This window comes from Drosophila suzukii, chromosome 2R (genome assembly GCF_043229965.1).
Source record: "Drosophila suzukii chromosome 2R, CBGP_Dsuzu_IsoJpt1.0, whole genome shotgun sequence".
Lineage (NCBI taxonomy): Eukaryota > Metazoa > Arthropoda > Insecta > Diptera > Drosophilidae > Drosophila > Drosophila suzukii.
Window position 1 is genome coordinate 19220315 of NC_092081.1, and position 26796 is coordinate 19247110.

Consider the following 26796-nt stretch of genomic DNA (forward strand, 5'->3'; position numbering starts at 1 on the left):
ACGTGTCTCGTGTGGCGGTAATTTGATTTTGATTTATGGCCAATTAATCGGGGCCCAAGAGGGGCACTCACACACATCCATCCATCCATCTATCCAACCATTACCCTAGTCAAGCACACACTATCCGAGCGCCTCAGTGGGAAAAGGAACAGTAGTGGCGCGGTGCAGTAGCTGAGCTCGGTCTAATCATAATTTGCATTTAATAAATATTTCATTAAGTAATTGCAACAATTACGTGCATTTGAACTGTTCCCTTTAAATTAGTGCAGTGCAGCCGACCAGGTCAGAACGAACGGAGAGTAATGGCAGGCCAATCCGGACGAGCGGATTAACATTTCAGTCGGATCAGATCAGAATTGGAATCAGATCGGGTGCACAATTATCGCTGGATGCTCGATTTGTATTTATTTTTATAAATAAACTTAATTCGGTTTTTTGTGTGGCACTCTGGTTCTGGTTAATTGCGCCGCTCCGACTCATGAATATGCATTTTTTTCCACTTTTAGCGGAAATCCTTCTCAGGTGACAACTGCCTCGTTTTAGGGAAATGTGAGGGGGGGTGCGGAGCAGTGGAGACCGCTTTACCGCCGCTGCAACTCCCAGTTGGATTCGATTCGAAAAGGTGGAAATTCCGCTGTTCTCTCCGGTCGGCGACTTTGTCTTGTGAATGAAAAACTCCGCTCGAATAAGCGGCCTGTGTCGCTTGGCCCAAAGCCACAAAGCGACATTGTGTTGCGGAAAGGACGCCATTTTGAATTGGACCTGCGTGCTCTCTCCGCTCTCTCTTGTAACGTTCGAGGGGGGCGTGGCGAGAGAGTTTCCGCTCTCAGCAGGGGGCGTGCAAGGTGTGTGTGTGTGTGCGTGTTTGACAGGTGAGCAGGTTGGCCCGTTAGACTGGTTTGCCGCTGCCACAGGCGGCCACTAGGTGGCGCCACTAGTTCCCCAAAAAGGCTTTAAGACCTCTGCACAGGATAGAAAACTTAAAGGCAAACCCTCTGTGAAATAATAGGAAACTTGCACTACCCATGTACTAAGCTAAGTAATTCATGATCCTGGCCTTCTCTACCTTTTTAAGCCATACACAGCGATGGTAAAACGTAAACAAATCATTAAGTTAATTTGTCTGTTGTCCGCAACTGTTGATTACCCATCGTTGAAATGCGTGTGCCACAGTTTCGATTGAGTCAAAAATAAAAGCCGAAACCAGCAGCGGTTAGCAGAAGAAGGCAAATTACAGGTTCAACAATCAATTTAATAATTGAGACCTTTGCATTTAATCAACATTATTTAAAACGTCAAAATATTTGCACTTTCCATGGGCAGTACCCCCTGGTATTTGCATATAAATGCTGTAAGTCCCCCCGAAAATCCATGGGGGGGTTGCAGAAGCTTAAGGGGGGGGCGACAGGCCACGCCTCAATCTCAATGCGGGCCCTAGACCTAGACAAAGTTGACGAGAGGTGGAAAAACAAAAAAAAAATACCGGGGGAACAGCACCCCTTCCCAACCCTCTACAGGGAAATTTATGGTATTGGTGCGGTTTCAGCACCACCACACAGAGACACCACCGAGAAAACCGGTTGCAAACCACCCGATTGGCGACTCTGCGCGAGAGTTGCTGCAAAAGGTTCGGGTCCCAGCAGCCGTCCTGCTCTAGCTTGTTCAGAGTAAATGGCAGCTGCACTGTTCGCACAATGCGGCTACAGAGCGGCAAGGCAGCAAAGCGGCACTGGCCGCAAAGCGACAGCGCAACGAGTCGTCGAAGTCTCGCGCAACCGCGCCGCGAAAACGAAAACCTCACCTAGTCGTATACGCACTTTGCTCGTTGGCAGTCGTAGTCGTCGCCGCTGTTGTTGCCGCTGATCTGCCGTCGCGTTCTTGCGTTTTGCGTTTTTGCGTTTCTGCGTCGAACGATCCGAATGATCCGTCGCGGGCTCGATAGTGATTCGAATGATTCGAATTGATTTCAATTTGATTTGATTTGATTTATGCGCAAAACGGAGTTGATAATCGTGTTTCATAAAATATATATGCACAGCCAGAAATCCATGTGTTAAAGTGATAAAGGAGAATGCAATTCCGAGAGAGTGCTAACAAGTGCCAGTGCTGAGAAAAGTGCCTCCTCGCCAAGCTGCGAAAAGGATTTACGCGCACCCCAAGTTCCAACAAATCGGAACCAGAAACGAACTGAACTGAAGTTAACTGACAATTAAACATCGTACAATAACAAATAGCCCACAACTATAGCTGATCATTGCCATCGGATCGCTGCGAACTTCCTTCCCGCGCGCATCCCCCCCAAAAAGCCGTCAAAATTCTTGATAAAGTGGCCTCAATAGGCGCCAACACGCTTAATTTCACGGACCTAGGGAGCCCCTACGAGGGGCCTCCCAGCACCCCCCAGTCGGGCATGGACGCCCCCGACGCGCCCCACACGCCCAAGTACATGGACGGCGGGAATACGGCGGCCAGCGTCACGCCCGGCATCAATATCCCCGGAAAGTCCGCCTTCGTGGAGCTGCAGCAGCACGCCGCCGCCGGGTGAGTGTCACCAGGGAGCTCTGGTGGGGATCTGGATGTGGAGCTACCAGGAGAATATCAAAGAGTTGGGTGCCCGACTTTAACCGAACTTATCGGAGCCCCCATCAAATTCGCGGATTATTCGCCACACCCAAAGGGGAAACAAAGGAGTTGGTGGCCAGGCCAAGGCGTTCCCCAAACTCCAATTTGAATCTTCTTAATGAATCTACAGAGGGATATTACCATTAGCTTATGAAGCTTATGAAGAATTTGATTAGGATTTTAAATTGGTTATCAAAACTGTTTATATTTCTTAAACTTTAATTGGTTGTTACAATTTGTAATACCACTATAATCATTTGTGATAAAATATTTAACATTGAACCTGTCAGAAGAACTTAAGTTCCATTTGGTCTGTAAATCGAATCTGTTTTTACCTTAACAAAAAAATGTAATGAGAAAATCAACGTTGATTTAAAATTTGATTTTACAAATCTTAAACATATTTTTAACATATCTAATTTTTAATGCAAATTAAAATTTCACTAAGACCATTATAATAACATATTTAAAGTCGAACATGCAAAACAAAATCAAGTCAAACATGGTCTATAAATCGTAACTCTACTAACTGATTTAAATATTTCCATAAAAATAATAAGCCTGGTCAAAAATATTTAAAAGTGATTGTTAATATGGTTTGGAGAATTTACATCATGTTTGTGCTCTTTCCAAAAATCTATAAACTTTTTAGAGTAAACCCTGAAATCAGTTCCCAGTTTCGATGCACCAGCAGACAAGTCTAACCTCTGTAGTTTTATTAAAGTTCTCGTAAGCCCCCCAGCTTTGTGGTATTTTTTAGGGATCGATCCCGCGTTGGGGTCTCTCGTTATTAGTTTTGATTAAGAAAATCACTTCAGCTGCATTTTCCGGCTTACAGTTCATGCTGGTGCTGAACCGGCAAACGGAAGCCAAAAATAAATTCAATTAAGTATAGTTTACTCCCGGTCCGTGTGCCAAATAAAGCGTCTGCTCCGGAGGGTTCTGTTTCTGGTTCCGCAGTCCCGTCACAATTCATTTTATAGATACAGATATAGGTATAGGGGTAGATGTCTGGCTCGGTAATCTTACTTATTTACTGTTACCGCTCACTTGGCGAACTTTTTGCTGCCGCAAATTGTTTTCCCAACGCACGATTCGATTTTTCATTATACATATTTTATTGCATTCCCGGCTTTTTGCCTTTGCGGTTTTCCCTTCGCGTTGTGCAGCTCTGTCATTTGTGCGTGCAGGGCTCTTGGGTTTGGGTTTGGGTTTGGGCTTGGAATGCTTGGCTGCACCGAAGCAGCCCTTTAGGAGTTGTCCACGTCTTTACTCTGTTCCTGGAGTGACTGCCATGTTGTCCGTTTAACGTTGTCCGTTGTCCGCTGTCCGTTGCGGTTTCTGCTGCTCTGGGTCCGCTTCCGTTTCCGTGTTCGGGGGGTCAGAGCATTGAATATTTCATGCAATTCGCTAGAACCGGACCCGAACATAATGCATGGGAACTTGCTCAACTGTTTCGCCCGCCAAGTGTTAACAAAATATTTACCGCAAGCGAGCGGTACTACAAACGGAACTACATCAAAAAACCGAAACTCTGACATTTGTATTGATTTTCCTTTGATATATTAAGCCGCATCAACTTTAGGTTTTGGTTTTAGTTTCGGTTTCGGTTCTGGTTTTCTGTGTAAATGAAGTCATGGCAAAAGTTTCAGTCTAATTTTTTGTTGTGAGAGAAAAAGTTTTCGTTTCGACGCTTTTGGCTTTAAACATGAAACATTTTGGGCTCACTTTTTGATATTTTCCTGGCCGTTGTCGGCGACGTTTGAATTTAATAGTGAAATAGTGAAAAGTGCAGACAAAACACGCAAGGAGGAAAAGTTGTGTTGTCCCCCCCCCCCCCCCAAAACGATTCATTCACAGCCGGCATGCCGTGTACTATGTACTATATACTCCATTTCCATTGTATTGATTATTTTCCGTGCATTTGCGGCATTCCAATTCCAGGTACGGCGGCATTCGGAGCACCTATCAGCATTTCGGACCGCAGGGCGGCCAGGACTCCGGCTTCCCGAGTCCGCGCAGTGCCCTCGGCTACCCGTTCCCGCCCATGCACCAGAACTCCTACTCCGGCTACCACCTGGGCAGCTACGCCCCGCCCTGCGCCAGTCCACCGAAGGATGGTAAGTAGTCGTAGTCCTAGGTAATCCCCATTCCATTCCCTATGCCACAGAGATCCGAATCCGGGTCTTTTGTTGGCCGCTGCTGCTTCCTCGTCTATTTTTTGGCGACACTTGAACTCGAGAGCTCTGCGATGTTGAGTGCCATTGTTGTCGTCTTTTGCGGGTTTTGTTTGCTCGTTGACTTCAAGTTCGACTCGTCTCAATTAGGCTGGCCCCTCGCTATTTCAATGTTTCTCACTTTTATCCCATTTCAATTTCAATCGGCTGTAGAATTACTTAACACTTAGATCCAAGAAAAATAGGTGTTAGGATCTCATTGTCTTGAAAGTATTCCGCGTTTTAAGTTACCATATTAAACACATCTTCTGTAATAGGTTTTATAAGGTATGAGGATTTTATTTTCTTGAAAGTACCCGCGTTTTAGTAAGCATTTTAGTTCCATCTTATGTAATATGTTCTTTCTTTAAACACCCCATTATTACATTTTACTTTGTATGTTACATCCCATTAAGAAGCTATTTTTTTAAAAGCCTCTTTTTATTTCAGCTTGGCTAAGCAGCTTTTTATTATGCGTTTCTTTTTTTGCAACTTAATTAAAGTATAATATATAGAACTAAAAGTACCTACTTTTTTTCCGACTTTATAATGGAATTTTAAGTAGACTTCAGTATTAGGTTTTTACACTTTCAGTTACATACATTTTATTTGGCTGTAAAGTCACACTTTAAAATATAAATTCGCTTAGACTTATTGCAAATTATATTTAAAGGCTCTGGGAATATATAATAATATTTGTCTAGAATACCAGAAACAGAGGTTCATAGCTTGATGTTTTTTATAGAACTATGCCTATCATTTTTTACCTTTTCCGACATTTATGTTACTTTTCCTTCCCATAAAACGTATTCTATTGAAGCTGTGGGAGCTCTGGAAAGTCTCTTTGTGCTCATCCACGTACGTGCAATTTTCCCATTTTATTTATTTTTACATCTCTCTCCGTTTTCTGTGTTCTTTATGGGTTTTTTGGGAACAGTTTTTCCCAGTCTCTGGCATAATTGCGCGCTTGACTGTGACAATTCGTTGTTGCTGCTAATGCGGCTGCCTCTCGTATTTTGTTGAACAATTTTGTTGCTATACCGATGCGTTTTGGTTGAGCAGTTTCGCTTTTCGGTGAGTGAAAAGCAATTCATTTTTGCCCATTGTCGGGGATGTGACAGTACTGGAAGTACTGAAAATAGTGGAAACAACGAAAAAACAAACGACAACGCCAACGCTGCAGTCAGCCTCGATTTGCTGTCTTTGACTTTCGTCACTCATACGCAACGTGGGCCAATTAACCTTGGTGCACTTGCTCTTGAAACTGGCTGCGTTTAGACCTGGCCCACAGATCTGCAAAGCAGCTGATCGTTAGAAGGAGTCCCCAGACGGCTGAACAGGCAGACCAGGCTTCCCAGGCTGACTGTAATTATAATTGCAGTAATTAGGCGTAATTAATTACACCATTCTTTGGCGGACGAATGTGTGGCAATGGCCAAGTGAAATGGCCAAATGGCGATTGTCCAGGAGTTGGCCATAGGTGTATATATATATATATATCTGATGACTAATGGGCCTTTGGGTGGTCGAGGTGACAGCGAGTGCCGCCATCTCTGTCGCACTGAGTCTTGCCATTTTGTCATTAAGAGTGTGCAGCACGTGCTGCCTGCTCGGGCGCCAAAAAATATACAGCCGACACGGCCACAGATACAGATACAGATACGGATATAGATACAGATACACAGATACAGATACTGATACACACCTGTGGCCATATTTGGCATTTAATAATAGTTTGTTTGGTGGCTCCGTGTGTTATTTTCGAACAATTAGCAACGTCAACAGTTGCAGTCGTCGCTCATTGAACTTGAGTGTTGGCCGCAGTCGATCATCATCATCATAGTTTTATGAACCGTCCGGACAACTTCGTAATGGAGTGCTTTGAACTTTCGTTTCAGCAATTAACGCTAATTCGTTGACATTTACAAGTTACTTAACGAATCGATAGCCGAGCGAAGCAACCGATTTCTAAGCGATGCGGCTGCAATTAATTCAGGCCCATAAATGTAACAGTTTCATGCATTCCAGCTGCCGCCGGAATTCGCTCATAAATATGCATTTGGTGCACCGACGCAAGAAAAAAAGGGCCATTCTGGCCATAATTCCATAGCCTGATTATAAATTCATCGTTGCCCAGCATCGGACTGCCATTTACAGAGTGCCCCACTCATTGCATTGTTTTTTTTCCCCCTTTCCCCTCAGACTTTTCCATCTCGGACAAATGCGAGGACTCCGGCCTCCGCGTCAACGGCAAGGGCAAGAAGATGCGCAAGCCCCGCACCATCTACAGCTCGCTGCAGCTCCAGCAGCTCAACCGCCGCTTCCAGCGCACCCAATACCTGGCCCTGCCCGAGCGGGCGGAGCTGGCGGCGAGTCTGGGCCTCACGCAAACGCAGGTGAGTTCGATTGGGGGTGGGGTTGGGGGTCCAGGATGGGGACTCAGATTTAAACTAGAAGTACTCTTATTATACCTACTCCCAGAATCCACTTTAAAACACCTTTTTTCTGGTTTATACAGCCCATTAATGTAATATATTATTATAATGGAAACCATAATCATAATATGGGTGCTCTGAAAGACTTACACCTTTAACACATTTTTTAAATAACACTATGTATAATAATAATAAGGATACCAAGATGCTATCCTAGCTCCAGTAGCAACTGTTGTAATACATTTTTTTTTTTAATTTTGGAGATCATATACTGTCATATACCAGACTCAAATACCATGTGTCAAAAATAACAATCTTATATTTCACTCTCAACAAAAATATCCTGTTTTATAATACCCCATACATAATGCCCTAGATATGAGAAACTTTAAAAGCATAAGATCGAAAAAATTCGGATTAAATAATAGAAAAAAAATGTCATTTTAGGAAAATTAACCCTAAATCATATTTCCATTGGCGATTTTTCCTATACTTGAGCGATTTTTCTTAATGTTGTGATTTCATTTTTAGGGCGATTTTTCTAGTATTTAGAAAAATAATATTATGAGTGTAGTTAATCATTTTGAACGCATTTAATTACATTTTTCATCACAACATTTATAGTAACAACAGTTTGAAGTAAATTTTTCCGATTCTTAAGACCAAAAATGTTTTAATCACTATATGAGAGAAATAACTTTATCTATGTAATTAAACTAAATCGAATGTAATGAGAAATCAATTGATTTATGTACATATTAATGATTACAAATTAAACATATGAATGAGGGTTAAGTTTCCTAGTCTTATATACACTTTTATACACTCAAAAAAGTATGTTTTCTTAATTTTATAAATTGTATTTAATGATTTTTTAGTTATAAAAAAAATTCTTTCGTTTTATAATGTTAATTTATTTAAAAAAAAGTGTTTTTGAATTATAAAAGTTGTATTGTTTTCCAAATTAAAGAAAAAATTACCATTGACAGACTACAAATATTTAAAATTCAGGGAGAATTATTTTTCAAGTGTATATGCAAAGTTAAGATCTCCATTATGCAATGTCAGTTAAGCAGGGAGGGTACCACATAACCCTCTTTCAAGCCCTGGCCAAGATCCTTTGGGCCATTTCATTGGCTGCGCCCGCGGCTATGTAGTTAGCATTTTCCCAATTGAATTGTTGACATGTCTCTAATGCTGACTGACAAACGAGCCAAGACAACAGCAACCAGCAACCAGCAACCAGCAACAATAGCAACCTCCTACGCCTGTGACCCTCTCGGTTGACAACGCGCCACTCGGGCGTATGTGCAATATTGTAATGTTCTTTTTTTTCTGCTGTTCCTCCACGTGTGTCAATGTCAATTTTGTGAAAAGTTTTTCAGTTGCTGTGTGAGTGTGTTGTTTTTTATGCTAGTTTTTTAGAGACAGGGGCATGGCATTGTCACAGGCAACACAGGCAACACCCACCCAACAGCCAAGTACTCGATTCTACTGCTCTATTTAATGACTTTCCAGATGAGCCGCAAAACAGCAGCTTTTTTGCAAAACAGAGCCGTGAATGAGTCTCGTGTTTTGAGAAATTTATTGATAGTGGGCGTGGGCTTCCTAATTGAATTAGTGTGCCACGAAAGTTCATGTGCTCATGACTGAAACTACGAAACTGCGAAATGCGAGAGGGAGAGCCGCCTCGATAATGTTGTAAAGAAAAAAAAAACTTGTAAAACAAGTTGAAGACCCCGTATGTGTATTGGTGGCGTGGGTGTTGCTCCACCGCAAGTTGTTTATCAAGATACATATTTGAATATATGTATATGCCACGGGGGCAGGGGCAGCAGCAGGGGTATCGGGTCTAGAACGGGCGTGCCACACGGCGGCTGTGTAATAAATTCTCCTTGGCTGAACCTGGTCTCGTCGAACCTGGGCCAAAAACAAAAGCCAGACCCATTGTTAGTCACCCCGGAGAATCGGAGGATAGACCTGATTTCCCAAAACCCGCGACTGTGGCAGCTGTCAATCGAGGCAACTAAGCAAATAGCCACGCCCCTGCGCCCCCAGCGACACAATCAATTTGGTCTATCTTTGTTCCCCGTCGCCGCGGGCCTTTAAGGGGTTAAACAGTTGAGGAGTTGGCCAAGAGCTCGAGAATTTATGACTGCATTTTAGGGTGCAAGTCTTAGCCGCTTTCGCTTTCCACTCAGAGGAGGGGGTATAAACTTGGTCTACCGCGTGTTAATTAAAACCGCCCTCGTCGTTTGAGCAACGGAAGTTTTTTATTGATTTGGCCACCAGGTTCAGGACCTGGACAGAGGCTAGTCCCCAATACACGCCAATGTTTGGGACGTGCAAACAAACCATTGTGCTTGGCCGTAAGATTTATGCGTTGCACAAACACCAAGTCAGCTTAATGGCCTTCAGGGGGCGGTGGGGTGTAGTTTCAGTCCCTTGTATTTTTGGGGCGTGTTATACAATTCGGTTTCGGTGTCTTAAAGTCAAAGCTCTCAGCTGACAGCAACTTGTCCATTCTAACACCTGCTGTTGGCCACTCTCCCCCCTACAAACAAAATACAAAAAATTTACAAGAATATTACCGCAAGAAAAAAAAAACTGTGGCATACTGCTTGCTGTTTTACAGCTTTTTTTTATAATTATGGTAATTTTATTATGATTTTTTAGCTGCCCGAGCTGCTACTGCTGCTGGGTCTTCAAAAACAGCAGCAGCAGCGGCAAAAACTCGTTTGGCAGTTGCATCTTTCACTCGGCCACTTGCTGTTCGCTTGATTTGAAAGTGCATCCGGTGACTGTTAATGAGCCCCGGACTAGACACACATGGAACAAGGTATATTTGTTTATAGGTACAAAGAAAAAACATTCGGAGAATAATTAAGTTTCAATTAGAGCAAAATCTCGGCTACTGTTTCTCCCGATCTCGCTCGCTTTTTGCACCCCGACTAATTGAATAATTACATAGAACGCTCAAGTGGATTGCCGAAAGTTTTGAGTGCCCGAAAAGCCAAGAATCCAGCTGACAGCGCCAGACAAAAGTGTATGTACAGTCCGTGCTGCGAGCCCCTTTCAACAGGCTTCGCTGCTCTGATCTTTATTTCCAAAAAACCAAAAAAAAAAACCAAAAATCGTAAGAAACGAACAAAAACCCCGCCAAGGCAAAATGAAATAAAATAATAAAAAATACTTTTAAACTGCGTGTTTATGAGCTCATATCGGCGCATTTTGATCTGGTTCCTCCGACGAGGCTCTTAGGAGGGCGAAAAGACAGCCCAAAAGCCACGAAATTTTTGTAGGAGGCCACGCTGGCTGAAAACAAAGGATTTGGCAGACGAACTGCCAAAACGGCGCTTGTGGGAGCAAAAGACCCAAGAAAAGAGCGAGTGAGGCCAGGGGAAAAATATTGGTAGTGCTGCAAGTTGCATAACTACGATGAATACTCGTGTAAGATACATTTATAATCATTTTTTACAAAACTAAAGTTCAATTTATAACTTAGACACTTTAAAAACGAAGGTTTTATGAGAAGGAACAACACAGATAGTTGCAATCTTTCAAAAATCTTATCTTTGAAATGTTTAGATAAATGTTCTATTAAAAAGTATCGATTTTTAATCATTCATCGATTCTTTTTTAAAAGGTTTCAAAACTTAAGTATGTAAAATTACAGATACCTATATTTATAAGACGTTACTGTAGAAATTAAAGCTTAGAACGTTTATACACCAAGCTTTATGAAATAAATAATGAACTTCAATCGTTAAGGCTTAATATCATAAGGGCTTTTAGGAATCGGTACTTTATTAAAAGGGTTAAAGCGATAGGAAAATATTAAAAACAGAAGGAATTTAAAATAAGATCATAATATTATTAAAATCTTACAATCTTTCTTGTAAGTGGCTCGTAAAAAATAGGATCTTATAATCATTTTCGAAGGAACTTTATTTTGAAATGTCTTTAAAGTGAAGTTATCCCGTTCTTTCACTAACATTTTGCAGAGGGTCTTTGGTTCTGCCCGGGCCTGTCTTCAAAAATCAACAACGCCTGCTTTATGAGTCCGCCCGCCAGAGTGTGTGTGTTTGGTGTATAGGGTATGGTGTGTGGTGTGTAGTGGTTCTGAGTGTGTTTTGTTTTGGGCTGCTGTTGCTGTGGCCGTAGCTTTAGCTGTAGATCTGCTGCACGCAGAGCAGACTTGCTCCGATGACGACGCAGGCGAAGAAGAAGACGCAGCTGCAGACGCATCGCCCACGGTGCACACCTTCGCTTGGCTGGGGCTTCTCGGAGAGCTCCGGGCTGCGTCTTCCAGCTCCGAGAGCCCCCCGATAAGTCTGCTGCTCCACCCCTAACAACGTGAGACGTGGCCAATGCTGCTCTGGTATGGCGCAAAGGTCATGGACTTCGCGGAGAAACCCAAAACCCAAAAACCAAAATGATACTTCACTGGAATTCCAGGGCAAAACAAAATACTTGTAACGAAATTAAATTAATTTCCACATCAAATAATACACACGGCAAAAAGTGCGCGCGCGTTTTTATTGTATTAAGAGAAAAAAAACTAGCACAACTTGATTTAAATAATACAAGTGTCTAGTTAGTATCAACGGCTAAGCGAGAAAAAATGAAAAACTGGCTGACCGCATTTAAATGCTCAGCTCACGTTCGTTTATGCTGCGGTCAGCGTCGCAGCAGCAGCAGCAAAAACAGCAGCAGCAGCAACAGCAACACGAGCAACAGCAACACATCGTATATCAGTTCGGTGATTGCCTGATTTACTGATTTACGCGAGCAATGTCAATTAAATTATGGCACATAATACGATGTAACTAAGCAGCCACGCTCGCGTCTTAATCGCACGCATATTGCAGCAACATCGCCGACGGACCCAGCAGCAACACCAACAACCCAGCAGCAACACCAACACATCCCTGCCTCCCTGTGTTGAAATTTTTGCACCGCTGCTCGCGTAACAGGAACTTTGAATTAAGTTTGATCAATGCTGATGCTGGTACTACACCACCACAGCCCAGTGGCAGCAGCAATACGACAGCAGCAGCAGCAACAGCAGCAACATCAGCAATACGACAGCAGCAACACCACGACATTCGACAACAAACAAGTTGCCATTAACAATGATGCATGGCTTGCCCGGGCGACAGACAGAGATGGAAAGATGGAGAGATGGAGAGACGGAGACGGGCTCGTTTCTCAATTTCTCACCAGCGATTCTCCGTCCCGCTCCCTCTTCCCTGCCCCTTTCTCCGTCTTTCGCCGCTGACCGCATTTGCATTTTGAAGAGAGCTCAATCTAACGCCAGTCAAGAGCTCAGCGGACAAATGTGGATAGCTGGACGGACTCAGATTCAGATTCAAATCCAGATCCACATGGTTATCTGGCAGATGAGTGTTTGTGCAATCTCGATTGCAGTTGACATAATTCGCGAAGGCAGGTAGAGATTCAACACACAAATTGACCCACAAAGCGTGCCAAAAAGATGATACATGTTTACGCTAGTCTCGTGAAAGATTAGAAATATAAATACAAAAGACAGTGCTGCCAAGATAAAATGAGTAATGTATCATAGAACAGAAGAAAGGACCATTCATTTTTAAAATAAAACGGAAATCAGAATAAGGGAAGAGATTTTAAGAATATAGGTCTTTTTCCAGTTAGATCTATAGAGAACCAAAAGTTATATTCTTAAAGAAATGGCAGCCCTGATAAAATCTGAAAACTTAGAAAGCATCTTACCTATAACTCAGTAAAAGAAAATCTTTTTCTTAGGCATATTATATAGATCAAAACGATCCAGCTGTTAAAAACAATAGTTACTGTAGGTAATAGACTCGCCTGTGGCATTATTTTTAAATGAACTATTTTACATTTTGATATATTTAGATGATCGTTTTATCCTCGTCTAACATTTACAGCATCCTCGTGTCGCCTTAGAGAGCAGTCAAAAGCCTTGGGGATAGAATAGTGTGGATAGGATAACCCCTAATGGCTACCCGGCCAAGTTTTACAGCCTTTACGGCTTCCTCTTGCCATTAGCATCGGCTCATCAGCCACATATACATACAGCCACAATCGCCTTTCCACCCAGCTTGAGGTCCCTGTGCTGAAAGCAAGTTTCGCGTTTCATTCACAATATTGGCAGCTTTCAAAATGCTCAAACTGGCTTCGACTGAAACTCCAGTTGCTGCCCCATCCGTCAGCGTTTCGATCAAAATCGTACGCAACGCTCAGGAAATTACAAAATGCCCCTGAGGAGGGGGCCTCAAATAGGGGGCTGGGGGGTTTCGGCCAGTTATTGGCCTGGTCAAGTGAGAGTATTCAAATAAATAAAGTTTTACGACTATTGCGCATAGCTGGAGTGCCTGCCATGGATATCTTGGCTATCTCGACTATTGGCCAACAATACGAGTGGGGCAGGCAGGCAGGCCGGGTTAATTACGGTCTCATTTGTTGACACACGGCGGAAAGGTAAACAAGACTTGGATCTTGGATCTTGGTTGCGAACCAAGGATGCCCCTGGTTGGCAGATTTCACCGATGCGATAATAATAATAATTATTATTTTATTGCCGAGACCGAGACTCGGAGGCTGCGGGTTAACTGGTTTTCTGGGTAAGGAAAAGGAGTGATGTGATGTGGCTGGGCAGATAGCCCGCTCCAGTGGGTGGCTCTTATGCAGACAACCCAAGCTGGTTTCATATTTTAATTGGTTCTCAAATTTGCAGATATCGAACCCAGCCCAACCCTTCTGCACTTGTTTGGCCTTGTAAACGCGTTGCCAATTAGCCGCACTCGAATGTCCTGTATTCTCCGACTACCGACTATCAAAATCCACCCCAGCCTTGTACTCTGACACCAATTAAAGCGGGATTTTCCTACAGATAGAGATTCAGATTCAGATTCGTCTACAGATACAGACGGGGGTGAGCGAGTGGTGGGAGATCGGAAATCAACTTGGCTTAAATTTTCCTTGGAGGTTTTCCCCCCGAAACGACAACAATAGCGAGACAACAAACTTTTAACGCTTGGTTAACTCTCGGCTCTTTTTTCCACTCTTTTGTTGTTGCCAGCACTATCATGATCTCGCTGTGAAAATGAAAATGCATAGGAAAACTGTGTGTAAGCGACAAATAATAGTCAGTTGACCATGATTTCATTTTGCCGACTGCTAGTCAAAAAAAAAACAAAATACAGAGAGACACTCCAACAAATAATATTTAAATTACAAGCCCCGCGATGAACAAAAACACAAACCCAGTGAAAAGAATGCGCTTATATAAATTGCACAATTAGCCGCCACACTTTTTTGTTAACGTTTTTCCCCCTAGTTTTGTTTGTCATTATCTGGCCGATGGATCTGACCACAAAAATGATTTCTGGAGGGGTCACCCCGACTGTACTAAAGAGTCTCCTCATTTAATTTTGCCCCGGAATCTGGTTAGCCGTGCGGAAAATGCCCTTCTTCGAATGCACTTTGATGGGATGGTTGCTATAGATGGGTCTGACCATTATAATTGGGCCATCTAATTGAGGTTGCTGGCTGGTTGGCAATGGAAAGTTTACCCCCGAGGAAGTTTCCATGCCCAAGCTTCAACGGGAGTCCCCCACTTTAGTGCAATCTACGTACGTCTATTGTTCGGGTCCAGTTCGAAGTCTATCTGATATTTTTATTTCTCTCTCTTCATAAGAACCGCATTAATATTAAACAAGTTTCGGGGTTTCCCCACCTGCAGCTGCACGGAAACCAGAGATCTCCCAGTCTTGGCCAAAAAAGTTAGTCAGCTCTTCGAGCACTTTAGAACCACCCTTCCATCTGCAAGACTTAATGACTTGTCTAAACATAGTGCCAAATTATCTCTACTGTCACTTGCTACAGGCCAAAAAAATAACTAAATATATGATATGACTAACATTTTGCAGTGAGTGTAAAAAAAACGCTTTAGACGGGCAGAAAGTCGACTGACTAAGCGAGTCTTGCTCAAAAAAGCGCTATACTATATAGAAACTATATGGCTTGGTATGTTCGAGTATAAACTTATTTTCGTACACGCCCCTCTTTGCCGCCCCTTTGGAACTGCACTTGTTGTAGTTGTACTATGGCTGTTATTGTTTTTGTATCTGCTTAGAATCTCACCTTGACAATTGCTGATCAAATGCTGCCGCCGATTTATTGTTGAACAATTTTTGTACGTCAGCTGCGATTGAAACGCTGCTGCTGTTTTCTGTTTTTTATATTTTTTTTTTTCATCATAATTTTGCTGCTGCTGCTGCTGATGGATTACAAAAGCTGAACTGAGTCAGTGTTTCAGCGGCGAATTAGAATTACAAAATTTCAAGGCTTTGCAGGTGAATCAAAAAAGCAAAGTTCTCATTCGCATTGCATGCCAGTCAGTCAGTCAGTTGTTTTGAACGTTGCTTTGGGGCGTTTTTTAGTTTTTCAGCGATCAGTAGTTGTTTTTTCTGTTTTTTTGCTGTTTTTTGCTGTCTTTTTTTGCTTTCATGGGAACAGTTTCCGGATTTGACAACAGCACTTTGTTGCACAATGCGAGTTAGTAGCGTCAAGAAGTCTGATTCGAGTATCTATTCACTATTCCCGATTCCGAAACCGATTGACAATCGCTTTGGGGCCGGATGAGCGTCATCCCATTCCATTTCAACCCACCCTATATATAGTACTGGCCATCCAGTCTGCGATCGATAATCGTTTCCCTGAATGACGGGTCTGGAAATGGCAACCCAGTCAATACTCTCCAGCCGGCTAAGCACTAATTGAGTTAGTATAAAGCTCGATTTGTCCTTGGCCGAGGCTAACTTTGGCAGTTGGCATGCGGCTGCACTTGTCGCTCGATTTAGCCAGAATCCCGGCCAAGTTAACCAGCTCCGTTACCAAAGAGGCTCAACAACATAATCAATATGATTTTGAGCCGAGTTCGGGTCGAATCCCGGTGAAATGCTGCGTCCGGCGATTGAGCAATCATGGCTATATAGAAATTAGATCAATATCTTCATTTATATATACACCGAGAGGTCTATAAAAATTGTTCCACTCGTCGCAGCGGCGTTTCTCATTAGCAGCAGCGATCGCCTCGTTCCAGTCCAAGCCAAGTAGCCAAGTAGCCAAGCAGGCAAGTATCTTGGCCAAGTTAATTGCTATTAGAGTGGCTATAGAACAGAGGGGACGTCTTATAAACGGGCCGTCGATGTCTGGCCTTGCTTAATTGCATATTTATTGTTTATTAAGCAGACTACGGCCACCGCCGGCGGAGCTCATAACTGGCCAGGAGCTGCAGCTTCAGTTTCATCGTGAGCTCCTTCATCTCATTCACTTTTTAAGCACCGCAGTGCCTATATATGCATAAATTAATGAATCTAGCCGGGATCGCCGAGAGCTTCATTCATGGCACTGGCGACGGCCATCTCCTTCTCCGGCTCCATTGATAAAGATCAATGGCATAGCTGGGACAACATGCTCAACGCGGTGTCCCCGGGGGAAATGCTCCACTGGCACTGGTGGTGACCCAAAAATGGTCAGCCAACCGCATACTTTGCATCCCAATGTCCAGTGGTCTCCACTGGGGCTCAGTGAACTTTGAAATGCGCCGAGTTGCAAGAGAATTAATAGGAAATTAATTTGTCGGCGGTACAGTAGCTGTAGCCGTAGCACAAGTTCACAACTTGCCACGGGGTCAAAAGTGGCTGCCACGTGTTTCAACTTTGAACGTGGCATCGATTTGCTTTCAATTTGCTTGGACGGGGCCTGGACCGGATCCAGCCGGTGTTAACTTGCGTTCATTTTGGAGCTCTGGAGCTGCACAGTTGCCTCGACTTGGAGCTGAAGTTGGATCGGATTGGATTCAAGGCGTTGTTGCGCTGTTGCGTTGTTGGCCTTGAAGCCTTGGAGCGTTTTTTGTTGAAACTCTGTTGCTGCCGCTTTCCTTTCTACTGTTTTCGGTTGATTTTTTTTTCCCCCTCATATTTTTTTCGGTTTTTTTTTCGGGAAGGCGTTGCCCAAAACAGCCCGCAACGATTTTATTTGGAAATCACTTTGGTTGCACGTCTTCGCAACGGCGAAGGTTTCTGTTTGCAGAGCCACAGCCATCCAGAGCCACATCTCAGCCAGGGCTATTCTTCAGGTTCGTCTCCTTGCTAACAAGAACGAAAGACTTAGGCAGCGAACTTGAACTGGCGTTGGCTTTAATGAGCTGAAAGCTGAACGCTGAGGCTGCGACCGGGTATCCATGGAGTGTGCGTGACACTTGACTCTAGGGCAGCTCCGCCACACGGGAACACACGAAAAAAAACAACCTTTTCAAAAGAAGAAAACTTTTTGTAGCGTTTTTATTTTCCCATTTTTTTCTGCTTTTTGCCACGACATGGCATTGTTGTATATGTTTCGAAGTCATTGCCTGCCTAGCGGCGATGGTTGTTGCTGCTGTTGCTGTTGCTGCTGCTTTTGCTGCTGCATTCAAAATTATAAACAAATTTTTCTGTTGTTGCTGCTGCCGCGGAGCGTATAACAACAAACAATCGCATGCAATGTACAAATTTTCCAGCGCACAATGAAAAAAAAAACGCCACCGACAATGCGGAGAGTTTATAATAACAATAATAAAATGAAAATGCTACGGCCGGCAAGTTGCGTAATCCGTCAACCATGGCAGTCAAAAGAGCATGATGATGGTGCTTGGGAGGGGGGGTTTGGGCCAAGAAACTTTGGAAGAAATATGCTGATGTTGCTGTGGCTTAAAAGAGGATGGGGCAGTATCTTCTTTAGGCCTTTGAGGGTGGAACCAACTTGAGATCACGCAATAGTTGCTGTTGTCGCTGCAGCAGCAGCAACAATCGCTGCCAAACGCGCATTTGCAATCGTTTCGGGCAGTGAGAAATATATATTAAATGCGTTTTTGTTGGCTTTTACTTTTTATTTTTGTTGCCTTTTTACATTTCGACTTTTTACTGTTCGGAGATAAAAATCGAGCCTGAACATGGGCTTACTTACCAAACGGCAACAAAATCAAAAGTGCCATGCGGCTGCTGCTTTTATGAATGACTGACTGAGTGACTGAGTGACTGAATGGCTGAATGACTAAATGACTGACCGTCGCGTCGCTGAGTGAGTTATACTGGCCGAAAGCACTTGTTGCGCCAACAAACTTGTACAGCAGCTTCGGCCAGCAACAACAATCACTTCGCCGGCTGTTGACGAACAACTTCAGCGACAAGATCATAAATCAAAATTTTATTTCGCGCAGCAGCTCAGATTTTTACCTGCTTCCTTCTCTCTCTATCGCCTATTTAAATTTTTATGGTTTCTGTGCTTTTTTTATGATTTTTCTCTTGTGCATAAATTAAAAATTGCCCCGCGCGCGGCTTGCACGCGTTTTGCTGGCGATTGCAGCGCGATTAAAACCGTTTGCTCAGCTGGCGCGTGCTGTCGCGGCTCAAAGGAAAGTTGTTGGCCATAAAATTGGACAACTTTAAGCCAAAAATCAAACGAAAGTGATCCAGTCAATCGGCGACCCACCGGGCGTATGCGTAATGAAACGATTAGGCCATCGAAATTAGATGCAATTCAAAAGTTCCGCCACATTTGGCGCCTGCAAACGCCGATCGGAAATCGATAATCGGCATGGCCTACCTGCTGCCATTAATCAACGGCTAAGACAATGGACCAGGTCGCAGTAATTCAAAGCCACCGCGCTGCAAAGAAGCCGCCGAAAAGTGTTTTTCATGTTAACCGCTTTGGCCAGCAAATTGAAATTTCTCGCACCAAAAATGTGCTGCAAAAATGCTAAAATCTTGTTGCATGGAATTTATGAATGAAAACCAAAGCGGCAGCAACATCAGCGAACATAACAAGCAACAAGCTGAGAACAATGAGGGGAAAACTCCGTTTGGTAGCCATAAATTTGTGGCAACAAAACTGAGACCATTTCATGCCTCGCCATTTGTTGTTGCTGTTGCTGCTGCTCTCGTCGATTGTTGTTGTCGCTGGTGGCGGGGAAAAGCCATAAAATTTTTTGTTGCTTTTTAGTCAGACGTCGCAGGCGGGTCGAGGTGGAAATGCATTTGCAATAGCCAGCCGCAAAAGGAAGAAGCTCAGATACCCTATTCTAGATCGTAAATTGGTTAATGTAGATGGAAACCAGTTATTCAGAAATAGTTATGTTGAAAATCCTGAAATAAACCAGCCAGGACAACCATAATTATACAATAAAAGATCATGACTTAATTTAAGATACAAGACTCTAAGGACCGATTTCTCAATGTCCGGTTAACTTCTGTCATTAAGTTAAAGTGCTGGTTCGGTAAGATATAGTTTTTCAATATCATGTTAGGTTTTATCCGGCAGAGATCTCTTAGCTAGAGGCAATGTTCTTAATTTAGATTCTCTTATCATGTTATGTTTTATCTGACTAAAACCTCTTAACCAGAGGGTATGTGCTGGTTAAACTTGTAGGTCAAAAAAAAAAACTGACATCAAAAAGTTCGCCTAGTCCTATTTTTCTGGTAGGTCAGAGAATTTCTCAATGAATTATGTGATAAGAGCCTGTGTAAAGATTTGTCGTTTTAAAAACTAACATCACATTGAGAAAACGGTTTATCGTTCCCAACAATTTAACTTCATGTTAAATTTTTTTGACAAAACTAGAAGAATTCTCCTACTCTGATTTAAACTTTTACATAAATACTTGTAAGCTATCAGTGCAGTAGGACTTGGGTTCCAGGGTGTTAGGGCCCATAGCCATTTTAGAGAGCATCGGTCTCTATCCCATGGCTCGTTTTTGGGGCGGTGTCGGTGTCATTAAGCCAAGGCATCCGTGTCGGAGCCGTCTTCACTATTTACTTAGCACATCTCACATCTCATCTCACAGCTTGCGCGGCTAATAAAGCCGTAAGTTTTTTGGGTGTAGTGTGGGGTCAGCAGGAGGAGGAGGGCTGCTCCTCTGGTTTATGACTTGGCAGGGGCGTTGGGCTCCTCGGCTCGTTGCGCTATGATTTATCAGGGAAAATGCGGCGATGACGTGAAGTGTTTCCGCGGAAAGCGGAAAATCTTACGGCCAAAGATCCCACACAAATCAATCGATGGATCTGCGGTCTAGGCTAGCCTACAATACGGATTGGCTTATCTTTTCCCACGTTTTAAATGCTCAACTGTCAAATGAATTAGAGCCTGCCGTCTGGGGCCCGGGACACATTTGGCAATGCCCCACGGAACCAGTTATCCAATGGCTGTGTGGCAGTGGTTGGGGCACGCAGGTGTCTCCATCTCTGTCTCTTTGTCTTTGTGGCTGGCTTTTATCGCTCGAACGGCAAGTGCTCGCAATTAGAAAGCCAGCTCCAAATGGAGTGCTCCATCCAGTGCCATCTACCTACCTACCAACCATCTGCGAAGATCTATCGGCGGCTGCAGGAGAAGCGCACTGCCGTCGTCATAAAACCCATCCGTAATCTTCCCCTGCCACCGATTTGAAGGAACCCAGACTCCCGGCCAGACTCAAACTCAGACTCTTGGCTAGCCATCAATTCTGCGTTTGACTGCATAAATTATATGGCAAGTGACATATTGCGGAAGTGATCAAGCAAGTGTTGCTGCCGCAGGCCAACTGACCATCTGACCAAGTGGGTTAAAAGGATAATGCCAGGCAGACAGCTTCGATCTGTTGTGGTTGCTTTCGGAGTTGACACAGTGACATGCTAATTTCTTGTCGTTTTCTTCTTTGCCATATTTGCTCATGCGAAAGTGGTACAAATTCGAGGAGCCAGGGGAAACAGCATAAGGCTGATTGACATTTGACAGTCTGTCCATTCGATCCGAAAGACACTTTTACTCTCATGCAAACTCTTCGCAAGGGGAACTTGTTGAGTTGATATTTCGCTTATCTTGTTTGGCCATTTATTTACGGCTCATATAAATAAATATATATAGTAGCTTTAAAGCTGACAATTGATAGGCTGCTGACCATTAGTTTTGACACTTGCTTGGCTTTGTGATTTGCCAAATGGCATAGAAAAAGTGTTTGATTAATTGTTTCCAAAAGAGTGACTATTTGTTTGAGACCTCGGCAGTATTTTATCATTGAGCGCAGATTTCTCGCTTGGCCTGCCTTGCGTAACACCTTAACTTATAGATATGAAGATCTTTATATATATATATATGTATTTCCTAGGACAGTTCCTTTCTCAATCTCTTTGAGTATTCAGTGGCCAAAAAGTATCTTCCAGTGACATAACGATTCGCGCTTGATTGAGCACTAAAATGAAATGGAAATGAAAATCGGTTTGTGAATTTCGGCTACCGTAGTTCGGGGCTACCAATGTCAATGATCCCACAATGGATTGGGCTTGGGTTGCTATTAGCATTAGCTCTGGCCAGACAGTAGCTATCGCCTAATTGAAATCGATGGGCGGAATGCACATAAAAGCCGAGTCTCCTCCAACTGTTTTTATGGGCAAAAAATCGGAAAAAAATCGGGGGTAAAAAAACGCAAAGTCAGTGAAATTCGCCAAACACAAAAAAACGAGCTCGAGCGGCGCTACAAAAATCCAACCAACCGCGAAGAACGACCTTGAGCAAGTCTGGCCGGGCAAGTTTATATCGCTAGTATATAGCCATATAGCCACCGTATCTATAATGCCGAGTACATGTGCATAAAAACACACAATGTTGGCTCAACGTGGACGCGATGGCAGAGTCAACGTGCAAGATTGCAGGCGCAGATACCCAGATACTCAGATACTCAGGTACTCAGATGCCCAGATACTCGGATACTCGGTACTCATAAGCAGCATTAGATACGCGCTGTTACTGCCTGTATCTATATTTATACTGGGCCTGACTCAGACTCAGATTCGGAGCTTCAGCTGCGGGGCTTTCAAAAGTGAAGTGCTGCGCCAGCTCACAACTCACAACTCACTACTCACAGCTCAGCGCACAATTAGTTCTACCAGCAGCTGGAGCTTGAAAACCGAAAGTATCTGCGAGATACTTTTCGGCTGCCGACGCTTCAAGAGCCCCCCAGATACCCAGATACGGGTTTCGCAACTGATGAAACACATCTCGAAACGCCGGGCGATTAAGACACGAATATGTGTCGCACGCTGCCAAAATCCATAGTTTATAGAGCCATTTTCCTGCCAGCCGCTTTTCACGAGCACTCACTCTTAATTTCAACTGAAAAGCGGTTTGAAAAGCAGCCAGCGTTAGTATCTGTATCTGTATATTAAGCTTTAGCTGTTAGTGGGGTTCTGGATACTGTCGCCTTGCATTAGTAGATTTTAAATAGCTCTATAACCGTAAACCATTCTCACGATCAAGCTAATCAATTGCAATCTTTTTATTTGCAGGTGAAAATCTGGTTCCAGAACCGGCGATCCAAGTACAAAAAGATGATGAAGGCGGCCCAGGGACCGGGCACCAATAGCGGTATGCCTTTGGGCGGCGGAGGACCCAATCCTGGCCAGCATAGTCCCAACCAGATGCATGGTGGTGAGTTGGGGAATGGATATGACCTTTCTAGGTTCTCAGAAACTAATGGTTTGATCCTTACGATAGGCGGTAATAACGGCGGTGGCTCGAACAGCGGTTCACCCTCACATTATCTACCTCCCGGACACAGTCCAACGCCATCGAGTACACCCGTGTCCGAGCTTTCACCTGGTAAGTTAGCCTGTTACCCTGGAGTTGTAACCAGAAATCACTTCATGAGTTACCCAATTTTGAATAGAATTCCCACCAACGGGCCTCAGTCCACCGACGCAAGCGCCGTGGGACCAGAAACCCCACTGGATCGACCACAAGCCGCCGCCCCAAATGACGCCACAGCCACCTCATCCAGCGGCAGCACTTCATCCGCAGACGCACCACCACAATCCGCCGCCCCAGATGGGTGGCTATGTGCCCCAGTATTGGTATCAGCCCGAGACGAATCCCTCACTAGTGACGTGAGTACAAAGCCTTGCCTAATATCTCGAGTGCTAGATGGTAATGGAACCCCTATATCTTTTTTTCTCCCATTTTTATGAACAGTGTTTGGCCGGCGGTCTAACAGCATCCCAACCAGCTGCCCTCGGCTGCCTGGACGCAGCACCAGCTGAGCCTGGAGCAGCAGCACCACCACCACCTGGGCCACCAGGACACCCAGCAGCACCTCCTCCAGCGGCAGGACCTCGCCGGCGGGGCCTTCGAGGGCGGCAGCGGAGGCGGGGGCGTGGCCGTGCAGCACACAATATCTTAGCCAATAAACCATGATAGCAACCTGTAAAATATCCATGAAAATGTTGAGAAAGTATGCGAGAGAGCACTGGCAAGTTAAGCGTAAAGTTTTGTACATTTCAAGCGTAATATAATATATATATATATAAATATATTTACCAACGTGAATAAAGTCGTTCTAAAATGTAGTCTAGCTAAGAACAGAAAAACACAAAAACACACGAAAACCAATACGAAAACATGAACAAAAATATACTTAAATTACAAAACAGTAAACATTCCTCAATCACAGAAGCAAGGAGAGAGTAAGAAACGTGTCCTTTAATTTTGTTTAATTTAGCAAATTAACTATGTATAAATCTATCTATATGAACGTAAACTATATGTAGTGAGCAACAACAAACAACAAAGTATAAAAGCGTAAAAAAAGTAAATCATAAATAAATGAAATCAAACAAAATGAAAAAAATCAGCTGTTGATCTTAAGAGTTTCTTTCGAGCGTTTTTTGTTCTTGAGTAGTAGGAGTAGTAGGAAAGTCGAAAGGCGAAAAGAACGAGCAACAGAAATCAGTAAAATCAGATCTCAAATGCTAAAGGAATAATCCTCTTAATTCTTTTAATATATATTTCCATTCTCCTATTTTTGTTTGTAATTTTTCCCCATTTTTTTGCACCTAGAAGAGGAGCCCAGTTTCGTTCTTTTATTGTGCAATATTATCTTATTTACCAACTTGTTGGCCTCATTTGCAAGGGAGTTGACCAGACCAATCAATTGCTTAAAGTGTACATTTTGTATAGACCGCATTTTAAAATAGAGTCTCCTGGTGCATCGAGTGCATAAAATGTCAAGGGAAGCCCCATTTTAACAATCGAAATTCGACTCGCTGCTGAGCTTGCTGTAGCTGTAATTACGGATTAACATAATCTAGTTTAAGCGGTAATTAGTGCGTGTGTTTCACTCTAGTTTAATTTAACCACAGCCAGAGCTAAAGGAAATAATTGATAGTTTAACAAACTGAGAAACTAAAGTGCGGGTGAGTGCGTGAATGAGTGATTGAGTGCGCGATTGAATGCAAACGATGTAAACAGAAACAATAAATTACAAAAACACAAAATCAAATTTACGAAAAATGCATAAACAAGATGGCGTAAGAAATGAAAACAATATGTGCTAGCATTTAATTAATTAGTTTTAATCTAGTAAATGGCAACACAAAATCACAGAAGAAGCCTAGCGATTCCCCTTTTTCCTTACCCCAACCCCCATCCATTTAATTTTTAGTAATTAATGTAATTTTTAAATCAAATCAAACAAAAGAAAAAAAAAGCGAGAAAAACCAATAAAAAATAAAGAAAATTTAAACATAAAGAGTGCAATTTGTGAGGGAGTAAAGGACCACTTCCAGGGACATTGGCTGTCCTTTTTTGAGGCTGGTGGATGGGGCAGGATGCCGGCGGCACATTAATGCATTACACTTGAAAAAGTTAAGTGGCAACTGGGTGTCTCTCTGTGTGTATCTCTGTGTGAAGGGCGGAAGGAAGCTGGAAAATCTGTTCCATTAATCATGAAAGAACGCAACAGGATATGCTTGAGTCGGGCGGGCTTTTACTGGCTCAATGAATGGTTCCATTATGTCCTCGACGCGACATCCTTTTCGAGGGTTGGAGATCTGCGTATATGGTATATGTGTGTGTTTTGTATGCCTACAAAGTGTGGAAAAAACACTGATTTACACGCCTCGGTTTCAACTGTTCAAGTGTTGCATTTGCTGCCAATTAATTAGCCGGAAAAATGGGCATAAAAACTGTCTATATTATTCCAGAATATCCCAGGCCCTGTCAATCACTAGCGGATTTTATATTTGAGTCTGAAGATTCACTCAGCAGTTTGTGGTTCAGAAACATCGGACAGGTCTCAAGAACCTTAGGGTTCAGGGTTCTGAGTTCTGGGTTCCCAGTTTGTTGCCTGCCTGGGCCTCATTAAATCAACACCTTTCCGAATCCGAAAACCCAACCCAAACCAACCTGGCCAACAAAAGACAATGGCCAGCCAAAGGAATGTCAGCTTGCAGAGAATTTTGCATTTGTGAGCGCTTTTTGCGATTTCAATTTAAAATTTCAGCCGGAATTCGCGAGGTCCGCGTGCTCAATGGGTTCTAATTGAGGGGGCCGGGAACTGAGGGCAGTGAGGTGCAGCTAGGACTGTACTTAGCGTGTTTACATAAATTAGCAGCAGGACCGGACTGCTCCACAAGATCCAGAGAGTCAAAGTCAAAGTCGGAGTCGGAGTCGACTCAGATTCGGATTCAGAGTCACAAAGTCAGAGGAATTTCCTTGTAAAAATGACGCATACCAAACTTAGACACAACGGGGACATCCAACATCCAGCGTTGTTGCTGTCATTCGCCGGCCTGCGTTCCGAAACTCAACAAGGTTTTGTGTCAACGCTGCAGGCTGCAGCTCCAGGCTCAGCTCCAAAATGGGTACACTGGGCGAAAATTACCCCTTTTTAGTACATGAGTTACTGAAGAACATAACTCCTTTTCCATGAAATATAACTATTTTTGGGGAACCATAAGATAATGTTTAAGATTTTTATATTAGCAATGTTTATGTTCATTTGAAACTGGGGGGAAAAGGCATGAAAACATATTATTTATTTGTACAAGTAAATATTTTACCAAACAAATTTAGTTAAATTTTAAAAAGATTTATTTTTTACCTATTTAAATTTTAGAAACCCAATTTTAGTTTCTTATAAGTAGTAATATTTTTAAAAAAAGTTCTTTTTATATGATCTTGAAAAAAATGGATCATGTATTTAATAAAGGATTTTAAAAGACGTTCCCTAAAATATCTTAACATTTGTCTCTTACGTTACTATCTATTATAATAGATCAATAATTATTTGCCTTTTTTAATTAAATATTTATTTATTATTTAATTACAGCTAGTAACATATTTAAGTATCTCAAAAATTTCATTTTTCGATTTTGTTTCAAACAGTTGTATTTACAAAACTCTACAGCTTGTATCTATCGTTATTTATTTCTAATTCTGTTAAGTTAGGTATTTTGAAAAAGGTTTTCCTATATGTGCGTTCCATTTTTTTTCACAGTGTAGCGGTGCGTCCGTGTCTCCAGGCCAAATACTCGTACAATAAATAACGCAGGCAGCAGCAGCTAAATAAAAAACAGCCGAGCTGCACTGCAGCAGCAGTTGAAGTTATTTGTGAAATTCATCCGTCAAAGTCGCGGCCCTGGCCCTGGGATCCTCAACCCATCCTCAGC

At 43.0% G+C, this 26796-nt stretch overlaps 1 protein-coding gene across 2 annotated transcripts; it reads left to right on the plus strand.

Moving 5' to 3' along the window:
- The first annotated feature begins 1822 nt into the window (after nt 1-1822).
- Dll (homeotic protein distal-less) lies at nt 1823-23978 on the plus strand. 2 transcript variants are annotated; one of them, XM_017075147.4, is made up of 7 exons: nt 1831-2541; nt 4567-4742; nt 7041-7234; nt 22639-22780; nt 22847-22951; nt 23019-23235; nt 23321-23978. In XM_017075147.4, exons 1-7 carry the CDS (start codon nt 2411-2413, stop codon nt 23337-23339), a joined length of 984 nt encoding a protein of 327 aa, XP_016930636.2. In that variant the 5' UTR covers nt 1831-2410; the 3' UTR covers nt 23340-23978. The 2 variants fall into 2 exon arrangements, with proteins under 2 accessions (XP_016930635.2, XP_016930636.2); XM_017075146.4 differs by lacking the exon at nt 23321-23978 and having other exon boundaries at nt 1823-2541; nt 22639-22951; nt 23019-23239.
- The last annotated feature ends 2818 nt before the right edge of the window (nt 23979-26796 follow it).